The following is a 23,388-nucleotide window of genomic DNA, read 5'->3' on the forward strand; positions in this document are numbered from 1 at the left end:
TAAGATTTATTTCTTTATTAAAATCTTTTAAATATTTAACAAAATAAAATATGCATAACATAAAGAAAAAAAGTTCTGGAAATAAAAGCGGCACATTCAAATGATTTAAGATTTAAATCATTTGAAGGTGGTTTACCCTTTCGATTGCACTTTCACCTGAAACAGACAAATATATCTACTTTTGATTATGAAGGTAGTCCTACAGTTCTCTTATTGTTAAAAGGTCTGAAACATAAGAAAACAAAAATTGAATACATGATAATAACAGCTATCTTACAGACTTTCTTTTGATCACTATCATCATGATCATGCTAAAAATTATAATATTTCAATATGAATAAAATGCTTCGCTGGGGCGCAGCTTGATACGACCGCAGAGGTCGAACCCTGAACAGTTGGGGCAAGTATGGACACAACATTCAAGCTTGATACAGCTCTGAATTTGGATTGTTATTAAATATTTGACACAGCATAGGTTTCTGACACAGAAAGAATGTGGTCTAAGAACTTGAATTTTTTTAATTTACCTATTATGGTCCAATGTCCAAAATCAAAATACATGGTTAGATTCAGCATATCAAAGAACCCCATATATTCAATTTTTGTTAAAATCAAACAAAGTTTAATTTTGGACCCCAACTTGGACAAACTTGAAAACTGGGCCCATAATCAAAAATCTAAACACATGTTTAGATTCAGCATATCAAAGAACCCCAAGAATTCAATTTTTGCTAAAATCAAACTAAGTTTAATTTTGGACCCTTTGGACCTTAATGTAGACCAATTTAAAAAACGGGACTTGAAATTAAAAATCTAAATACACGGTTAGATTTGGAATATCAAAGAACCCCAATAATTCAATTTTTGATGAAATCAAACAAAGTTTAATTTTGGACCCTTTTGACCTCAATATGAACCAATTTGATAGCGGGGCCCACAAATAAAAAATCTAAATTCATGGTTATATTCAGTATATCAAAGAACCCCATATATTCAATTTTTGTTGAAATCAAAACAAAGTTTAATTTTGGACCCCAACTTGGACCAACTTGAAAACTGGGCCCATAATCAAAAATCTAAACACATGTTTAGATTAAGCATATCAAAGAACCCCAAGAATTCAATTTTTGTTAAAATCAAACTAAGTTTAATTTTGGACCCTTTGGACCTCAATGAAGACCAATTTAAAAAACGGGACCCAAATTAAAAATCTAAAAACACGGTTAGATTTGGCATATCAAAGAACCCCAATAATTCAATTTTGGATGAAATCAAACAAAGTTTAATTTTGGACCCTTTTGACCTCAATATGAACCAATTTGATAGCGGGGCCCACAAATAAAAAATCTAAATACATGGTTAGATTCAGCATATTAAAGAACCTCATATATTCAATTTTTGTTGAAATCAAACAAAGTTTAATTTTGGACCCCAATTTGGACCAACTTGAAAACTGGGCCCATAATCAAAAATCTAAATACATGGTTAGATTCAGCATATCAAAGAACCTCATATATTCAATTTTTGTTGAAATCAAACAAAGTTTAATTTTGGACCCCAATTTGGACCAACTTGAAAACTGGGCCCATAATCAAAAATCTAAACACATGTTTAGATTCAGCATATCAAAGAACCCCAAGAATTCAATTCTTGTTAAAATCAAACTAAGTTTAATTTTGGACCCTTTGGACCTTAATGTAGACAAATTTAAAAAAACAGGACCAAAAATTAAAAATCTAAATACACGGTTAGATTTGGAATATCAAAGAACCCCAATACTTCAATTTTAGATGAAATCAAACAAAGTTTAATTTTGGACCCTTTTGACCTCAATATGAACCAATTTGATAACGGGGTCCACAAATAAAAAATCCAAATACATGGTTAGATTCAGCATATCAAAGAACCCCACATATTCAATTTTTGTTGAAAACAAACAAAGTTTAATTTTGGACCCCAATTTGGACCAACTTGAAAACTGGGCCAAAAAATCAAAAATCTAAATACATGTTTAGATTCAGCATATCAAAGAACCTCATATATTCAATTTTTGCTAAAATCAAACAAAGTTTAATTTTGGACCCTTTGGACCTTAATGTAGACCAATTTGAAAACTGGACCCAAAATTAAAAATTTAAATACACTGTTAGATTCGGCATAACAAATAAATAAATGTGATCAAAGATTTTACAAATCTAATGCGCCATACTGTGCAATTAAAGATTACTTCTTGAAATTTTTCAATATTTGAAATTTGAAAAAAAAATAATATTTGAAGAATAATTCTTTTTAATTTCTGAAATCTGAAATGAGAAAAAATTGACCCCCCACAATTTCTTTTTATCCCCCCCCTTTTTTCCCCAAAAAAATTCTTTCCCTCAAGATATGGTCATAATCTCAATTCAAATTTCCAATGGAGTTGGCAACCATAATTACCCATTTAAATTTACCAAAGTGCTAACTTAATCTATTTTATAATAGAATTAAAAATATACTGTCAAATCTTTCATATGGATTTTTTTGTAAAAAAAAAAGATGCAACATTTGCAGATATTTTTACTGGTCTTCCTTTATAGATATGCATTTCTTTAAACATAATTTAAAAGCAGTGTAAGGGAAGTAACCAAAACGTTGTATTTTGATTACCTCCCTTACACTGTTTTAAATTATCTTTATTGTTCATTAACCATTACTTTATACATAATTTAAAAGCAGTGTAAGGGAGATAATCTCAATGATGTATTTGATTTATCTCCCTTACACTGCTTTAAATTATGTTTTGTACAAAAGTATTTGTCCATTAACCAGGACAACCTTGTTTTTCCCCCTTTTTTGCCCCTAATTCCTAAACGGTTTGAGCCATAACCCCCCAAAGCAAATCCTAACCATCCCTTTGTGGTATGGAAACTTGTAGTATAATTTCAGAGAGATCCATACACCGTTCCACAGTTATTGTCTGGAAGCTAGAAAATGCTTATTTTTGGCCCCTTTTTGGCCCCTAATTCCTTAACTGTTGGTACCATAACCCCCAAAATCAATCCCAACCTTCCTTTTGTGGTATTTAACCTTATGGTCAAATTTCAAAAAGATCCATTCACTTAAACTAAAGTTAGAGTGCGAAAACCAGTATGTCTTCGGACGACGACGACGACGACGACGACGACGACGCCAACGTCATACCAATATACGACCACAAAATTTTTTTGCGGTCGTATAAAAACAGAGAAGCCAATATATACGAATCATCATTGATTTTCCTTTAAGTGAAAACTAATAATAAATTCATTTCTTATTTAAAGGTGAACACACCTGTAAGGTATCATATTTGAAATGCTCAGAATTCAATTTCAAATTAACTAATCAATGAATACAACTTCTGATTATTCATTAAAACAATCAATCATACTATTATTCAATTCTTTAATACTTTAAGCAAAATACTTCAAGATTTGGACTAACTGAAAGCATCATTTAAAATTTCATATACTTTGGTTTTCAAATAGTATATTGTGTACATTTTGATCTTTATCTTAAACATGAGAAAATATACAAAACATACTCACATAATTATTTTAATTAATAAGGAGAAAACTCAAATTATTAAGATTGATTTTATTTCAAACTTTGCTGATTATAATTGTCATAGTTACCTGTTTAACCAAGATGTGGTCTGATTTTAATCACTGAAACTATAAAGAAGTAGTAAGTTAGAAAATGCATTTGTAGAACATGTCAACATAAATAATAAAAAAAAAACATTAATAAAAGAAATTGATCTATTTGCTTTTGGTGTCAGGTATTTGGTTACATTGGGTTTAAAGGTTAGCATCCATTCATGTTGACAACTGTATTGTGACCTCTAGATGTTAGTTTAGAATACCTTGTTTTGTTAGGTTGCTGGCGTCACTTCATTTCTATTATTCATAGAGCTTGGTCAAAATATGACCTTTTCCGCATCAATGAACAGGCAAGTAATATGAATGAATCCACAGCACAGTGACATGGATACAATGTGCACGAAGAGGAATGAATGGTTGTATGAAACAAAAGAACAAAGGATAAAACAAAACAATCAACTTCTACGTCATTTGGTATCTGGTTGAGAGTTGTCTCATTAGTAATCATACCACATCTTCTTATTTTCAAATCAATATTCATAACAAAGATATTGCAATACTAAGCTCCTGTTAAAATTATTTAAATCTTTAATTAGTATCTGTTAAGCAGATTGCGAGCTCAGATGGAACTTTTTTATCTAAATATGAACCTTGATTGTCTATTAAAACCCAAGATATCAAAAACCCTATCAACTTGAGATGTAGAACAGATGATGCAAAATTATGTATCCTTCGGAAGATTCTTGACAAGTATTACAAAGGCTTTCTGAAGTTTATTTACTGTAAAAATAAAAATAAATTACATCCTACTAAGAAAGATAACTCTTGTTAAAATCAAATGGAAAAATACTTGCCTGCATTTTCATTCTTTTTAGCATCATCAGACTTTTCATTGTTTTCAGATACTATTGAAATAAAAGCTGGTAACTTCCTTTGCTTGAATGGAATATCAGTCTCATCTGTAATCTCTTCCTCATGTCTTCTTTTCGATTGTAGATTTTGTTGTTTATCTTTTTCTCTAAAATAAAGGTGAAAGGTTACATATTACCTGCAGCTGTAGATGTAGCTTAAATGAAATCTGGCAAAGAATGTTACTAAGACTAGTGCAAGTGATAATCTTGAATTTGCTGTGGGGTGATAGTTTTGCTCCATATTGAAGGCTTTACTGTGAATCTGAAATGACGAAGTGCAATGAAAATTCTGTTCTTTTGCTTTATATTTTTTTAATGTCTACATAAAGATTAATACACCATATCGTTTCTTTTCCATTATACTCCAAATATTCAAAAATATCATTTTTTCTGAACAGTTATTCCAGTAATTGGTGTCTTTTGAAATCTACTTTTTTTTTCTGTTAAAAAAAAGATAGATTATGTCCTCTACTTCTGTAGGCAGATTTTCAAAATCAACCATCAACTCAATTTTGAGTTTTTATTCTGAAGTCCCTTACAATACTCCTTTCTTCACACAATCATTTCTGTAAATAAATACCCAAGCATAACTATATAAGTAATAAATGAGAAAAAAGTAAATCATAAGAAATGTGTGTTTGTGTTGTCACAAATGTAGGAAAAATAAAATCCTGGTTCATTGTGATACACAATAAAAGTGAATAAAACACTGTTCCTTTGCTTTTTGTATGTTTTTTGCTGTGCTTTTACTGATTTTGTGTCATGGATGGATACCCTATATCCTTTGTTTTTCTATTAAATAAACCTCAAATCACTTACCTAGTTTCTTTGCCATCTAATGATACATTTCTTTGCTTTCTCTTGATATGTTTTAATTTACATGGCTTAACTTCTGAACAAACACCAAGTTTTGAATAAGATGGGCAAGTCATTGTGTGCTTCTTTGTACACTGTAATGATAAATAATTCAATCCAGCATGTTTTTTTAATATATAGAATAGTAGAAAGATTTATTTTTTTTCATACAGAGTAAAAATAATTTAGCAACATATATTTTAATTTAAAATCTTTGAAATCAAAATTTACAAAGTTGCAGAACTAAATTTTTAATACTATTTTTTGTTAAAGAATTGCATTTAATAATTATTATTTATTTAATTGTTTAGAAATATAATAAATTTTTAAAATATGGTATTAAAAAAGTTTTTGTTGCTAAACTTTATTTACTCAGTACATATCATGAAAGGAGCTATCATCTTACCTTTTCTCCCAGGTGACAAAACCCTTTGATAAAATCTTGGCAAACTTTAGCTGTCTTACTAACATTAACGTGTAGATATGGACAGTTGTCACGGTTACACACTCCTCGCAGGAAATAAGAACATGTTGGCATCTTCTCCTTGGCCACTTTATGTGAAAATAGACAATCGTCTACTTTACAGGTTCCCCTTAAAAATCTGAAATTATAAAAATAGAAATGGGCTGTCATCTATATTACAGGCTTCTGTTTAAAATCTGGAGAAAAAAAATGTAAGCATCTTCTGCTGAGATTCCTGATTAAAAAAAATATTTAATCATTTAAAACATGGAGATTATAATATCATATATGAATTATGAATTATATATTAAAGACAAATAACTATCTCTTGTGGAGAGTTGTCTCATCAGCAATCATACCACATCTTTTTATTTTTATAATTACTTGAGACTATAACATCTGAAATCAATTTATTAGCTTGTTTTTCTTATCTGGATCAAATGTGATGTATCCTGTACGAACTGCTGTGTCCGTTTTATATCAAACATTGTACCAACACAGCCATCCTGTTTGGACCATGTATGCATAGACAACTATCTCCCCTTAATACTAACCTAGCACACACAGCCACCCTGTATTAATCATGTATGTATGGACAACTATCAGACCTTAATACTGACCGAGCACACACAGCCAGATCATGTATGTATGCATGTTGACAGTTATCTTCCCTTTTTTTATTCTGACCTTGTATACACAGCAACTCTGTCTGGATCATGTACATAGGGACAGTTATTCCCCTTTTTTTATTCTGACCTTGTACACACAGCAACTCTGTCTGGATCATGTACATAGGGACAGTTATTCCCTCTTTTTAATTCTGACCTTGTACACACAGCAACTCTATCTTGATTATATACATAGGGACAGTTATCTCCCCCTTTTTTTATCCTGACCTTGTACACACAGCAACTCTGTCTGGATCATGTACATAGGGACAGTTATTCCCAAGGCTTCCAAAACGGTCATATATTCCGGACATTTGTATAATGTGCGGTAAAAGTCCGGCTGGGCAAAGCACGAAACGGTCATCTACTTTTTAGATTTCAAGGCTTTCTTAAGAGACGGTCATTTTAACATTATTCGCGATCTTTTTGACCCAACCTTTCCGGTCATAAAAGTGACATGATCATTAAGTACTATCAAAACAACCCCTACTTTAATACCTTCTCATTTTAATCAAGGCTAATTAGTTGTCGAACAGCTCAGTGTTCTCCCCAGGATGTTTGGATAGCACCAGGGTAACGCCTGTGGACTGCTTGGTGAAATGATTCATACAATCAGTTGTGTCGTGTCGCGTCGCTTCGCTTAGCTATATTTCTAGTAACTGTAGTTTTTATGTCTCCTGTTTTGTTTTAATGCTGTGGTACTGTGTTATGTAGACATTGAAAATTATTGGTAAAAAAGAAGTAAATCAATAAACAGTTTGACATGTATACTTTTAATATTTTTTAAAAATAAATAAAACATGATACATTACAAAATATTCATCTAAATTTAAAGTTATTAAATCTTTTATAAAATCAATGATCAATAAGAATAGAATATCATTCAAAAGAGAACAAAAATGTTCAATTTAAAAAACTTTCTTATTTCTAGAATGAAAGATGTTGTATTGTGAAAGGATTCCTGTCATAAGGAGATATAAAATTAACAAGAATAAATATTGTTTTATTATTTGAACCAGTATCTCTCTTAAATTTTAATAAAAAGAAATTTTTCATAAATTTCAAAACATTTTGCCTTAGATTTCATGTAAATATTAACTTTTCTTGTCTTTAGTGATAATCAAACACAGATACAGACTTAATACTGCACTGAAATCTAAATCTTTTTTAGTCATGATCCACTTAAAAAGAATTCCTAAATCTATAAATTTATCCTAGTTCTATAGATCTATAAGTAACCCTATTCAATGTCAACAACTAAGTCTCCCTATTTTCCCGCCTAAATGACAGGAAGTAGATATAAATAGATTTAACATGTGCTTATGGATAAAATTTGCAAATCACTTCTGTTATTCATTAATTATCATATGGATATAGATATCCAGTTTGAAGGTACAGTCATGCATTTTATTTATAAAATAGAATAGTTTGCAGTTAATTGTAAATAAATCTTGGGTATTCTATGTAAAGTAACTGGGTCATGTGATCCGTCGCCTTTGAATTACTTGTTGACAGATACTATGATAGTTTGAAACCGGAATATCATGCAATATAAACTATGTCAAAATTAAAGATAATTTGGCTATGGTTTAATCAGAGACCTATAATACTATTATATAAGTATTGAGAAGTGTATAATGGTCAATTATACGTAATGAGCCAACTTTATAATGTACAAATGTGTACCGTCGTGTGTACAACTATCGGGTCAAAACGTTTTGTGTACAAAGTATTTGCCGACTTGTCAGGTGGTGAGTGAAGCCATAAAGTAGTGAACTACGATCATAAAGTTATGATCTCTTAATTAAAACACAAAAGAATAATTTTACAAGTGTTAAAAACAAAGGATAACCTCATAAAGGTAAATCGATCACGTGGTGTAAACAATCTGAACTGGTTTGAACTGGTCAAATTTCACCTGGAATTTTATACCGCACGGAAAAGATTTAACAAGTCGTTTATAACTTTACCGATTTTCGATTTTTTAACTAAAAATTTTAGCACCACGGAGAAATATAATACATCGCGGTAAGAACGATACCACCACGGTAAAAAAATATACATCGCGGGCCCGCGGTCCTTTAAGGCCCTGGGGAGAACACTGCAGCTGAAATTTACCTGTTCAGGTGACATGTAAACTATTTTGAACCGGACATTGATCGGTCTATTCAAAGTTATTTTCTTACATTTCAGCGGTTTGCATCTAATTAATTTAGTCAAAAAGATTTAAATTATCAGAAATACATTTACAAATAAGATTTGATGAAAAAATTAAAGAGGTGAAGATGAAAAATCGTCATTACCACGTTGTTTGAACAGAGACATATCTCTGTTTGAACTATTACACGTGTGCGCATGTGCAATGTGCGCAGGTGTGAAATTTAATTATGCATCCTAATTTCTTTAAAAAATGCTTAAATTGTCATTGATACCTTTATCTCACGTTTATTTCGAATATTTTCTTGAAGAAATAACGTAGAATGAGCTACTTACACTCATTCATGCTTTGCAAACGTACACGGAATTTACGTATCTGTCTCTGGTTTATGTTTTACCATTGTCAAGATAACATCCGGTTTCAGATTTAAAAACGAAAGTAAAGTTTTTGACAACATTATTTTGCACAAATAAAGAGTCTAAGGCAGATATAAGTACGCTGATGTTGCACACTTCGGATGATGCACTGCCAATTTAACAGTTTACGTCAGAACTTGGAATTTGAATCAAAGAAAGTTTAATATCGGTTTTTTTAAATATCAATCATTGGGATGGCCAACTCGGCAACTGATTACCATTATTGCCTTTTGTTTATTTAGTCTTAAGGGATTAAAATCGGGATAACATATAAAATGTCCGGCTGGCTAAAAATAATTTTGGAAGCCCTGGTTATTCCCCCTTTTTTATTCTGACCTTGTACACACAGCAACTCTGTCTGGATCATGTATATAGGGAGAGTTATTCCCCCTTTTTTATTCTGACCTTGTACACACAGCAACTCTGTCTGGATCATGTACATAGGGACAGTTATTCCCCCTTTTTTATTCTGACCTTGTACACACAGCAACTCTGTCTGGATCATATACATAGGGACAGTTATCTCCCCCTTTTTTATTCTGACCTTGTACACACAGCAACTCTGTCTGGATCATGTACATAGGAACAGTTATTCCCCCTTTTTTATTCTGACCTTGTACACACAGCAACTCTGTCTGGATCATGTACATAGGGACAGTTATTCTCCCTTTTTTATTCTGACCTTGTACACACAGCAACTCTGTCTGGATCATGTACATAGGGACAGTTATTCCCCCTTTTTTATTCTGACCTTGTACACACAGCAACTCTGTCTGGATCATGTACATAGGAACAGTTATTCCCCCTTTTTTATTCTGACCTTGTACACACAGCAACTCTGTCTGGATCATGTACATAGGGACAGTTATTCTCCCTTTTTTATTCTGACCTTGTACACACAGCAACTCTGTCTGGATCATGTACATAGGGACAGTTATTCCCCCTTTTTTATTCTGACCTTGTACACACAGCAACTCTGTCTGGATCATATACATAGGGACAGTTATCTCCCCCTTTTTTATTCTGACCTTGTACACACAGCAACTCTGTCTGGATCATGTACATAGGAACAGTTATTCCCCCTTTTTTATTCTGACCTTGTACACACAGCAACTCTGTCTGGATCATGTACATAGGAACAGTTATTCTCCCTTTTTTATTCTGACCTTGTACACACAGCAACTCTGTCTGGATCATGTACATAGGAACAGTTATTCCCCCTTTTTTATTCTGACCTTGTACACACAGCAACTCTGTCTGGATCATGTACATAGGGACAGTTATCTCCCCCTTTTTTATTCTGACCTTGTACACACAGCAACTCTGTCTGGATCATGTACATAGGGACAGTTATTCCCCCTTTTTCATTCTGACCTTGTACACACAGCAACTCTGTCTGGATAATGTACATAGGGACAGTTATTCCCCCTTTTTTATTCTGACCTTGTACACACAGCAACTCTGTCTGGATCATGTACATAGGGACAGTTATTCCCCCTTTCACACTTTCCAAATCTGTTAAAGAACATGCAGTATTTCTTGGCTACTTTCTTCTTTGTATTATCTTTCTTATACTTTGCTGCAACAGTAAGGATACTTCTGTGTTTCACTCGGCTACAAAAGATATATCAAAAATATAGTCTCTGTGACTATACCATCACTAACAACATTTGCATAACACAATAGAAATATAATATACATTAGTTGCCAATTTTTTTTTTAAGTTGTCTGAATCATGATTTACCATGTACAAAAGAAAGATAACAACTTTGGTCTTCAGCACTTGTATCTAACACAATTATGTAGCTGCAAGATGATATGAACAAATGCATATTAGCATAGCAAGTAACTGACACTGTTTATCATATTTTGTTAGATATGTGTCAGTTTTGGGAATGACTAGAACAAGACTCACACTTCCTCTATTCCCGATCCTTTCCTGAAAAAACAGAACTCTCTAGCATTTTTTTTTGGTGTCCTTTCAATCCTTTATCAGGCCGTTCTTTTCATCTGTAACTCCTCCTAAACTAGTAATTTCTTAATTATCTCATGTCAATGTTCAGGCAATTTTTTTTTTTATCTTAAATGATTTTTGGGTTTCTTACTGAATTGGAATTGACCATATCCATGATATCCATACATTAAAATTGATACCGGTATGAGGGCAGGAAAAATAAAAAGGTGTATGAATTTATGAGCTCTGTTTATTTTTCTAATGTACAGCTGGTTCAAATTGGTCCTTAGCAAATACAGGAGCACAATTATTTTTGGGAATTGTTATGGGTTTTAGTGATAAAGTGCAATGGTTTTATTCTGAGATAAGATTTCTGATGTGAAAATATAGGAAATGAGATAAATGTTGTCCCAAAAATCATTTAATACATTCAATGTTGGTTATATAAACACATACTGTGTGTAAACAAACATTTTACCTAGCAATCACTTTGGCTTTGTTTGACCAAACTTGTTCCAATGTTCCAGGTTTTGTCTGGATATAAGTCATTCCACCTATATCAATTCTGTTCACAGAAGATTTTACACCTTGTTTTGAGATCTGATTATCTGAAAATAAAAGTTATCACAATTAAACCTAGATATTTTTTCTGGATATAAGCCTATATATTTTGTTTTGATATAGACATAAATACTTTTCTGGCAGAGGCCTAGATATTTTGTCTGATTTAACGTTAACCCTGCCATATTGTGTGATTGTATCAATTCAGGCTATCTGGAGCATGTGTTGTTCATTGTTGTTTGTCTTTGTTTCTATGTCCTTTTCTCGGAGGAGTTGGTTTATGTGGTTGGTGTGGTCTATTGATTCTTCAATATATTCAGATAAAATTGTGCAATTAATTATACCAGATTTAACAGGACTTGAATCCATCCTTTTCAATGTTTTCCCTGAAGCATCCATCTGGAATTTGATTCCTCGAACTTTCACTATCTTCATTGCTGAGGTATTCATTTCTGAAAATAACAACATAATTAGAATCAAAGTGCGTGTGAGCCCTGGAGGGAATACTGCATTTGTTTTACAGTGGGAACTAAAAATTAATCATTGCATTGTATTAAACATTAGAAGGCAATACTATGAATCGGTTAAATTACAATTATGGACAAAAGAAGAAAACTCCAATTTTAAATATTTCTTTAACAATGACATCATTGATATTTAAAGTACAGATACTAGATTCACACATCATGCATGTTTTTGTACACAATTTATGTAATTTTCTTTGTTATACACATTCACATCATTGAGTATTTTAAGTATTTATTTCATTGATAAATTCTTGAATATTCATGGATAGAATGTATAGAATGTTGTGCTCAAAGCAGTATGTTTTGTTTTTGTCAAAAGTAGTGATAAAGTCTGGAAAATTGATAGCTATTCAGCCAAACACATAAGAGCTGCTAAAAAAATGCTAGTTTTCCAATCCAAAACACCTGCACACATACATTTAATGTATCATCCATTCTCTATTGAGTGACTTTATGAATTTCAGAGTCAAATATTATTATAAAAGGACATGAGTTTTTAGAAGTAATCTATCATCTGGTTTTCTGCACGATGATACAGGAAAATATCAGCTGTGGGTCACAGTTTGAAGCTTTTGTCGAGTGAGTGAAGCAAACGAGCTCAAAAAGGCTTCATATAGAGTCGAGCAGCAGATATTTTACATGTATGCAAAAAATCTGATAATTAAATTATCATATTGTATTTGAGTGCTTTTTTGAAGACAAAACCAAAATTTGTTTCTTTCTATTACTAGCTAGATAGTTGGAAGAGGACTTTGCTTATTTATCATGTTTATAGCACATACTTTTAACAACAACTTGATTATTGTTTAGCTTTTGTTGATTTGTTTTCACTAGACTGTGTCCACTAGATTTATATAACATTCCATTTATAATGACCATCTTCATGTTATCTTTACTGTTCTTGGTAGTATGTCTGAAAATATATTGAGAATGATTTACTGCTTAGCCAATTTCATTTAAATATCTGCTATCTGTCATGTGTTAAGGGTGTACTAGTAGTTACTCAACACAGATAATAAAACATTTGAGTTGGTTAAATTTAAAGTGGTCATAAATTTAAATCTGATGTATACTTTATGACATATTTTCACTCTGAAATACATATAATATATATACAAAACATATCTCAATACCTGTCATGTATGACATTTTATAACTTACTATACAGTATAGGTTTTCTCATTGTCAAAGGCTGTATACTAGTGTATGGCGAATGTTGTAAACTTTCAAACTATTGGTAAACAGGAAGTGGCTGCACAGCTAATGTAATAAAATGCTCCGCTGGGGCGCAGCTTGATACGACCACAGAGGTCGAACCCTGAACAGTTGGGGCAAGTATGGACACAACATTCAAGCTTGATACAGCTCTGAATTTGGATTGTGATTAAATATTTGACACAGCATAGGTTTCTGACACAGAATGAATGTGGTCTAAGAACTTAAAAAATGTTAATTTACCTATTCAAACCATATCATTATTATTTGCTTTTATATATAAATCAGAAATAACCAATTTTAAATGGAAAATTTTAAAGAAAAAAAAGGAAAAAAAAATCCGCCCCCCCCAAATTTTTGAACCCCCTTATGATTCATCACCCCAAAACTCAATAACAGCCTTCCCTTTGTGGTATGGTATCTTGCAGTACAATTTCAGAGAGATCAATACACTTTAACACAAGTTATTGTCTGGAAACTAGAAAAATGCATGTTTTTGGCCCCTTTTTGGCCCCAAATTCCTAAACGTTAAGGGCAATTACCCCCAAACTCCAACCCAGCTTTCCCTTTGTGATATGGAACCTTGTAGTACAATTTCATAAAGATCCATACACTTACACACAAGTTATTGTCCTGAAACTAGAAAAATGCTTGTTTTTTGCCCCTTTTTGGCCCCTAATTCCTAAAATTTTGAGTCAATCACCCCCATAATCAATCCCAGCCTTTCCTTAGTGGTATGGTACCTTGCAGTACAATTTCAGAGAGATCCATACACTTGAACACAAGTTATTGTCTGGAAACTAGAAAAATGCTTATTTTTGGCCCCTTTTTGGCCCCTTTTTCCTAAACATTTTGGGCAATTACCCCCAAACTCAATTCCAGCTTTCCCTTTGTGATATGGAACCTTGTAGTACAATTTCAGAAAGATCCATACACTTACACACAAGTTATTGTCCTGAAACTAGAAAAATGCTTGTTTTTTGCCCCTTTTTTGGCCCCTTATTCCTAAAATTTTGAGGCAATTACCCCCAAAATCAATCCCAGCATTCCCTTTGTGATATGGAACCTTGTGGTACAATTTCAGAGAGATTCATACACTAACACACAAGTTATGTCTGGAAGTTACAAAAATGCTTATTTTTGGCCCCTAATTCCTTAACTGTTGGTACCATAACCCCCAAAATCAATCCCAACCTTCCTTTTGTGGCATTGAACCTTATGGTAAAATTTCATAAAGATCCATTCACTTAAACTAAAGTTAGAGTGCGAAAACTAATGTGTCTTCGGACGACGACGACGCCAACGTCATACAAATATACGACCGCAAAATTTTTTTGCGGTCGTATAAAAAATTCTTACAAGCTGCAACTCAACATTTTAAAGCTCCAGATCAAATATAAAATCATTTATGTTCAAAGCTAAAAAGAAAAATAGAAATAATAACAATTATAAAATAAACATACACTTTCTTGTAATTTGTAGGACTTTTTGTTGTCATCTGCAGTCTTTTCAGTACATATCTTTTATTTATTAATAATGGACTTTTCACCGTATTTTCCTGACGACTGTACTTGTACATATTTCTGTCTTTACCTATAAGAAATATACATTTAAATGTCAATAAAGGGTTAGAGAATTAACACCATTTGCCTGTACTGATAAAAGTTAATGTCTAAGGTTTAGAAATGACATATAATTTACCTATCTGCTAAGATACCTTCTCACATGATATGACACATCAAAATTTTTTAATTGGAGTATCACTGTGTGCATCACTCAACAGTGGAGCTGAAATTCTAATCCTTTTGGGAACACTTGATATCAGCTGTATTTTTTATTGGGTTTATGTTGCTCAATCTTTAATTTTCTTTGTAGTGTTTTGTAAACAATTGTTGGTCTTTTCACCGGTCTATTATCATTTGACCATGGTGTAATACATTTTATCTTCAAATTAAGGTTTCTTCTTCCACTTTTTACTGGACAAAAAGATGGAATACTACTTTCAACAGTCAGGAGACTTACTTAAATGAGTGATTACTAAATCACTGATTCAAGTAACATTTTGTCCACAAATGTTGGAAGTAAGAGTTGTCTTCTTTAATAATCACCTATTTAAGTAGTACAAATAAATCACTAGATTAAGTGATTTAATTTTATTGTAGCTTTAAATATATAATACTAATGATCCAGGGACTAATCATGTTGCTAAAATTATCAGAACCAACATCTGTATTGATAGGATGACCGGTCATTTCAGGTGATGACCTTGTACTAAATCTGAGATAATGACATGAAAATCACTTCTTTAAGTATCATACCTCTATTTTCTTCCAAAAACTCACTTCTTGAATTATTTTGATTCTTATAGGACAAATGCGGCAATTCTTTTGGATCGAAGCGCTCTAGGTGAAGGCATTATTTGCCGTTCCCATAAATAAACGCACTATTAAATTGACGTAAAAGAACGGAGCAAACTGAATAAATGGCATGCTTAAACTATTTACAATGACATATTTAGATAGGTTTGGCTGAATCTAAATGATAATTGTATTTATATGTCTTATATGTAAACAAAAAATGGCTTATATAACACATTATAGCATCGTTTGTTTACGTTTCCTTGTTGTGATAATTTTCGGTTTCACAAGCGTGTATTTTCCCGTAAAATGCTTATATGCTTACGTCATCGTTCTATGACGTTGGGTAGCTCATTCATAAAAAAGCATATGACGCGGGAGTACGATCGGAACAGCCCAAACAATATATTCATATTTTACCACGGGTGTGTACTCAAAGCGTTTGAAGAACGTCATGTTAGAATATTATTTTAATTACGCCCACTAATTTCAACACCCTCGAACAGTGAAATTTTGATCGCGAACAGTAAAATTTTATTACATAATCTGTAAGATGAAACCTTGAATTTTACAGGAAAAATACTCCCACTGCTGGGAAAATCTATTAAGTATCAGCAGCTGGTTGTACGAACGTGTCATTAGTCTAATGAGTCATTATGTCTTCATTAGTCTAATGCATTATAAAGGCTTAATGAAGACTTAATGACCTATTAGGCTAATGCCACGTTCGTACAACCGGTTGCAGTTCATTATGTAAAGCCTTTATTATAGCATTTTTTCAACGAATATAGAATTTACAGCTAAATGATTGCATCATAGGCATAAGCCTTGCTACTTAAAAAAAGCAAAAGGTTTTATTTTTTTCAATTTTACTAATAATAAGATATAATCTAATTCTGTATGCTTAAAATTTTGGTAAAACTACAAAATCACAATTTGTGACAAAATTTCGAATTTGAAACTTAAATAAGTGATTTTATAAATCACTTATTTCAGTAATTCTTCTGACTGTTCAAAGAATATTGAAGCTGTATTTATGTGTGTTTCCACAACTGCTCCATTTCTAGCTGATATTACATTTGTCATGTCTGTCGTAAAAACACTATCTTGTGTTATCTTTTGTTGTAACAATAGGGATATGTGTGACCTTTTTAATCAAGGTTTTACTGTAGTTGTAATTTAAACTGATTAACTAGTTCTTACCCAATCTGTATTTTGATGTCCAGTTTCTTCCCTTATGGGGTATAGAATGGATCCACTGATTATTGTAGTTATATTTGGATTTATTTCTGCCTTTGCCATGGTAACTACTCATGCATGGAAGTATCTTTCTCCTGTGTGATCTGGATCCATAAAACTGGTTCTTTGGTTGATGCCATGAATTTCCTGAAGATTTATGATACCAACCAGAATATCCCTGACCACTTTCAACTCCAGCAGTATATGTGCCAGTGGGCATGTCATTAAATATAAATTTAGACTTAAATACTGGTTTCTTGTTATTTGCTGTTGATTTCAGTGTTGAACTGTTACTATGACCAATCTTTCTTAATTTGTACTTGGACTTGATAATGTTAGAAGCAACTTGTGTGTTGCTATTTGTTGATGTACAATGATTTATCATTTCTGTTGATAAATTTTGTTTTCTTATTTTGAATTTTGATTTAAAAACTACAGGTCTTTGATTTCCTCCCATTGACCTTTGACTGCAGTGAGATAATGATAAATTATTGCTAGCTGAATTTGGAGAACAAACTTTTTGAAGTTTGTATTTGGATTTTATCATGTTTGTAGTTTGAATCCTGGAAGACTTTGGTAAAACGTTCCCCGAGCTGGAAGACACAGGTAAATCATTCCCTGAGCTATTAGACATATGACCTGGTAATACATTTTTTTGTATTTTGTATTTTGAATTAATGGATACCTGATGTGCATGATGATGTTTTGGCATAATGGAAGATGACGGTCCAGACATATTTTGCCTCAGTTTATATTTTGATTTAAATGGCATTTTTGGGGTCTTAAAATTTTTCACTAAAGACTCTCTGATACCAGTTTCAGACAGCAAAGGGTTACTAGTTACCATAGTTTCCTTTGGCAAACTTTTCTGCAATGAAAACCTAGACTTGAAAGTAAAATCATCAGCCGTTTCTGAATCACTTTTCCTATAAGCACACTCTGGATTTAAACCTGACATATCATGTACTTTATCTGTAGAAATAGTTTCAACTGAATTTTTCTGCTGACTTTGAATAGCACTGGATGTTTCTTTTGTGAAATCCTTTATTACTTCAGTTTTTACAGCATTTCTGACAACATCTTCATGCTTTTTGGTATTTGTAGCTTTCTGAGGATTGCTAATGTGTGATTTGAATGACAGCTGTCTTTTCAAGGCTGATATTGTATTTGACGTTTCTGACAACTTCCTATTTAATTCTTCCATTACCTCTTTCTTTGAAGGTGAAATTTCAGAACTACTTGATTTTGTCCTAGTTTGTTTTCTGTCAGTTATTTGAATTACTGCTGCTAACATCTTTGATTTGCTTATTACTTCTGATCCTTCTATACTTTTCACTGTAACAACACTACTTTGACAAGAATTAGAATCTTTAAGATTGGGTTTCACAAAATGACTTCCAGTGTTATCACTAAATTTTGTTTCTGAAGATTTCAAATCACTTACATGTATACTATCATTGCACAATCTTGTTGAACTTGATGCTATTTCTAGCTTTTCATTTGGTGGGTGTGTCTGAACTAAAGCTTGATTTTTAGACCTATTCATAAAGGGATGTTTCCTTAGTCTCTGTAAAATACATCCATTTTGAGGTAAACTGCTTGTATCTGGATTATCTGCCACCAAGTTTTCAGCCATCTTCATGTTTTCATTACCTTTTTTACTTGGTGAATTTGTATCTAATGGTACAGAGTAAGACCTTTTTAACATTTCATTTTTCAATCTGGTATTTTCTTCCATATAATTTTTGACTTGAGCAGGCTTTGAAATTTTATTAGATAAGTGTATGGCTGATTTGTGAGATCTTAAAGACAATTTTGGTGAGGACTGAATAATGGAATCATTTGCTGCTTTTTGAGAAGTTGATGGAAAGCTCAGGGTTGACTGTATTTCTTTCAGAGATCCCTTTATTTCCTTGTAATCTTGTGTACCAGTTGCTGATGAACTATGAACCATTGTTTGATGCTGACATGGTTGAGATATAGTTTTCTTTTGAGCTACATTGTAATCAATGTTTGTTTTCTTCCACGAAAATTTAGAGGAATCTTTAACAAATTCTTTTCCTGTACTGCTGACATGTCTTCTTTGCTTTCCATCTTTACATAACAGTTTACTGGATGTGTTTGGTCCAATTTCACCTCGATTTGATGATCCTGCAGTGGTATTTATCAAATCTAAGAAAAAAGAAAAGATATATAACTTGGTCATGATGGTATGTAATAAATGTAATTATCAAAATAATTGTCAAAGAATTGCATTGGATTTCACAAATACATGTCTCAATCTGATTATTTAAAATTTAAAATAAGACCTTTCACTTTGTTCTGTTAAATTTTTTGTTGATTTCAATCAGATTGAAACATGTTTTCTTCTTAAATTTATAACATAATACAACCTTGCATTGTGATACATGTAATACCATTTTTTGGCAAACAAATTTGTCTACAAACAGGAGCTACAATCCACTCTTCACATTTATTGAGCTACCTACAGCCATGACAGTATAAATTTGCATTTTTAGTTAAAAATGTTATACATGTACATTGTACATGTTATCTTAGTCATAAATGTGTAAAGTAAAATTTGTGTTTGTATTTTAAGCAATTAAATTAAAGCTTGTTGGTCAGTGTTTTAGAAGAATTACAATTTACATGTACCAACATGTAAACAGAAAATCCACTTTTCCAAGTTTTTCAAAGATTTCTGAGATATCCAGATATTAGAAAATACATGTACATGATGTAGGGCCATAATTAAAAAAAAATATTGTTTCTCCTCCCCCTGCCCTTAGTATTGGAGCTGACCAGGCAGGCAGGGTATAAATTTGTTTTTACAATTTCACTTCAAATCGTTCTAGAATTGAAACATATTCATGTGATATTGGAACGGCTATCTAAATATCATGAATATCATCAATTCATTCTAAAATCTATAAACTGGAGGAATACAATTGTTGTACTCAAATTTCTTTCACAGTTCTGACAATCACAATAAAAATCTATTTTTGGGTGTGTCATTAACGACCTTTCCTAATATTTAATACTGATATCATTTTAGTTATATGTATTGTCAGACACTTTGAAAGCTTACAACATATTTTTATGGTCACAGAACACTGAATTTATAAGGTCTTTGATTGCTCTTTACCTCAGTGTCAGATATACAATATACCAGGTCACAGAATTAAAAAAAGAATTGATATATGAAACAGAATATTTATTTAACATGTTTAACAAATGACTAGAATCAAACAACTATGATCATGATCAGAATATTGTAAAACTGTTGCAGATTTTTTTTTTTTATTTCGTTTGGGAATTTCCCTTTTAGCAGCAATGCACAGTTGACAAACTGGCAGCAATTTTAAATTTGACCATCAATGCAGGATCTTCTGGACAGTCAACTGATGCACAATGTGCACAAATATCTTTCCTGTCAACATCAGAGCCATATTCGGCAAATTATATATGTATCAAACAGTTCATTTGTTATAATACGATATTCAGACACTGGTAAAATAAAAAATAAACTGCTTTGCTGAGCACAGCTGGATACGCCCACAGAGGTCCAACCCTAAACAGTTGGGGCAAAAATGGACACAATATTCAAGCTTGATACAGGTCTGAATTTGGATTGTAATTAAATATTTGACATATTATAGGTTTCTGAATAAATGTAGTCAAAGAACTTGAAATTGGTTATATGAATTGAATTTATATTCAATTAAAGATTTCTTGCTGTTGTGCAATACACTGTGCTGTTGCGCAATACTTAAGTAAATCTGTTGTCAGACTATTTACAAATAAAGTTCAATTTCTTCTCAATGTCATATTTGAAATTTATGAAAATCAATAGGGAGATTACATCAATAGCTATAAATAATTCACCAAAGTTTCATGAGAACTGCTGAAAGCATTTTTGAGTTATTGTCCAAAAACTGGAAAATCCCCCCTTTTTTAATGAATAAAACCCCATAACTCAGAAATGTAAAATCTAAAATTTATAAAATTCTAAAGAAAGCTTACATCAACAGATATAAACAATTCACCAAAGTTTCATGAGAACTGCTGAAAGCATTTTTTAGTAATTGTCTGAAAACTGGAAAATCACCCTTTTTTTATGAATAAAACCCTGTAACTCGGAAAAGTAAAATCTAAAATTTATAAAAATCCAAAGGGAGCTCATGTCAATATAGATAAACAATTCACCAAAATTTCTTGCAAGTTGGTGAAAGCATTCTTTAGTTATTGTCGGAAAAAAGGAAAATCCCCCCTTTTTTAATGAATAAAACCGCAAAATTCGAAAACGGTAAATCTGAAATTTATAAAAAAATGAAAGGGAGCTCACGTCAATAGATATAAACAATTCACCAAAGTTTCATGCATATTGGTTAAAGCTTTTTTGAGTTAATGTCCGACATGTTGACGAGGGACGGACGGACAGACTGAAGGACAGACGGTCAATGGTATACCATAATACGTCCCGTAAACGGGCGTATAAAAAGTGAACAACAAATTATTTTCTTTTCTCAAAGTGTTTACGGAATCTTTTCTATCACAAATGGTGACTCAAAAGAACTTTGCCTGTTGATGTCAGTCTGAAATCTCCGCTGGTTATGTCCTCAAGCACGTCCTTTCAAGTATCCCTTTTGGGAAAAGAATATAATTTGTTGTTCACTATTTTTGTTATTTTACCGGTGTCTTTATATAGTATTATAACAGACGATGACAAGGTTATCTTGCCATCCATCTTAAAACGGACTTAAGGAACACAACCAAGGACTTCCGAGAAATACTTTTCATAAGGACTGATATCGGAACAATCTCCATTTTTTTTCAGGAAATAAAAAAAACACTGATAAATTTTTTTGACTGCAGCTTTTTTTAGACACGGCAGGGGCAAGGGGAAACAAACTAAATTCTAATTTTGGCCTAGTAATGAAAAAAATGTTTGAAAATGGAGTCTATTCTGCTGAGTACAGACAAACAAATGGGGTGCTTAATAATAACACTACTGTAAGATATTTTGGGGACTAAAGCAAAATAGTTTTCGTTAATTACATCAGAAATAAACACTAACATTACATAAATTAAGGTAGATAGGGTGTCTTCCTCTATCTTGGATTTTGAAATACCTGAAAACAATCGGTCTAGATCTATAATAAAAGGTGCAAATTTTGAGAGTAGTAGGTAATTCATGTGTAAGAATTTTCATTTCAATATAGAAAATGACATATTTTATCATATTTATGGTTGTATTTTACAAAAAAACAGAATACTTTTGTTTGATTCTATATTTTCCAACTTTGCCACATAAGGGGAGGCAACTCAAATGTAAGGGCAGATAATTCACATAAAGTTACTTTTACAATAGAATGTGTTAGGAATTTACCTATTTTATTATGTAGCAGGAAAACGGGTCCGGTGACCCCATTTTTTCTTTTTCTTATCTGAAAGCATACTATTAGAGCTATCTTCTCATATTTTATCTCAAAATTCTATGGTGTAGTTTTCATTTTATGGCAGAAAATTGGATTTTCCATGCATAATCTATACAAAATCTGTCAATTTTGCACAACCTGTAGCGTGAAAATAAGGCCCGTGACCCATTCTTTTTATTATTTTTTTTAAAAAAGCATGATATAAACTACACAAAATTTAACTAACATTACTAAAATGGATCGAGTATAATTATGGCTACTTCAGGCGGAGGAGACCTCTATAGTCTATACACGTATTATTTACTATTTTAACAGGTCCTGTGTTCAAACCACAGGGGCACCTTTAGTAGAATTAGATGAGGTTTTACTGTAAATGGTGGTCAGGATTTTTTCAAAAATACCATTTGTATTTCTATCAGACTGTCATGACTGTAGGATTGCAACTGTCATTGACAGTAAAACCTCATCCGAATCTACTAAGTGAGCCCCTGTAGATTATATTTCTCTACTCAATAAGTTGCAGACCAAAATTTTATTCCTTTTAGTAACGTGATCTCATTCTCTTCAAACGTTTGCTCAACATGTCAACACATTTTATGGACATTTTAATGAAGTGATTGAAAAGGAAAATCTAGTTCGTCTAAAAGCAACCAAAATTTACTGCTTAACGAATCAATGCATTTGAAATCTTCATTAATGTACAGTACCAGTCAAATATCTTATTTGACGTTTTAAAATCTCTTGCTCAGTTTTTGAGGTGTTGACTGTCGACATTTTTTTAAAGAACGTAAGCGATTTCAATTGAAATATGTCTTATTACCAATACAATAACAGTTGAATCAGAGGAACTAGGAAATAAAGACAATTCGGACCATAACAACTCGGACCAAAACAACTCACCAGTTTGAAATTTTTTATTTTAATATATCTAAAGCTATCTTTTGTGGTATCTATAAATGTATCCCAATATAATTAATATATACCTATCGTAACTTGCGTCGAAGTGATC

The 23,388-nt window shown here is 32.1% G+C and overlaps 1 protein-coding gene across 3 annotated transcripts; it reads right to left on the bottom strand.

Annotated features, from left to right (window-relative positions):
* LOC127701640 (uncharacterized) lies at positions 1–23,211 on the bottom strand. 3 transcript variants are annotated; one of them, XM_052205622.1, is made up of 12 exons: positions 23,087–23,211; positions 16,906–19,113; positions 14,809–14,938; positions 12,913–13,043; positions 11,948–12,055; positions 11,521–11,650; positions 10,532–10,702; positions 5,790–5,985; positions 5,348–5,478; positions 4,472–4,635; positions 3,651–3,689; positions 1–156 (listed from the first exon to the last, which is right to left on the bottom strand). In XM_052205622.1, the coding sequence occupies exons 1-11, from the start codon at positions 23,151–23,153 to the stop codon at positions 3,655–3,657; spliced, it is 3,471 nt and encodes a 1,156-aa protein (XP_052061582.1). In that variant the 5' UTR covers positions 23,154–23,211; the 3' UTR covers positions 1–156; positions 3,651–3,654. The 3 variants fall into 3 exon arrangements, with proteins under 3 accessions (XP_052061582.1, XP_052061581.1, XP_052061583.1); XM_052205621.1 differs by having other exon boundaries at positions 1–225; XM_052205623.1 differs by lacking the exons at positions 1–156; positions 3,651–3,689; positions 4,472–4,635 and adding an exon at positions 4,663–4,790.
* Between the last annotated feature and the right edge of the window lie 177 nt (positions 23,212–23,388).

The sequence above is a fragment of the Mytilus californianus genome, unplaced genomic scaffold (assembly GCF_021869535.1).
Source record: "Mytilus californianus isolate M0D057914Y unplaced genomic scaffold, xbMytCali1.0.p SCAF_5, whole genome shotgun sequence".
Lineage (NCBI taxonomy): Eukaryota > Metazoa > Mollusca > Bivalvia > Mytilida > Mytilidae > Mytilus > Mytilus californianus.

What these genes read in the sequence shown, in the direction of transcription:
- LOC127701640 (XM_052205622.1), bottom strand. Translation starts at nt 23,153, where the DNA reads ATGTCGACAGTCAACACCTCAAAAACTGAGCAAGAGATTTTAAAACGT. An exon ending in AAAGCCAAAGTGATTGCTAG is followed by an intron (nt 10,703 to 11,520) that starts GTAAAATGTTTG and finishes TATCTTTTGTAG; the next exon opens with CCGAGTGAAACACAGAAGTA. An exon ending in AGAGTTGCTGTGTGTACAAG is followed by an intron (nt 5,986 to 10,531) that starts GTCAGAATAAAA and finishes TTATAATTTCAG; the next exon opens with ATTTTTAAGGGGAACCTGTA.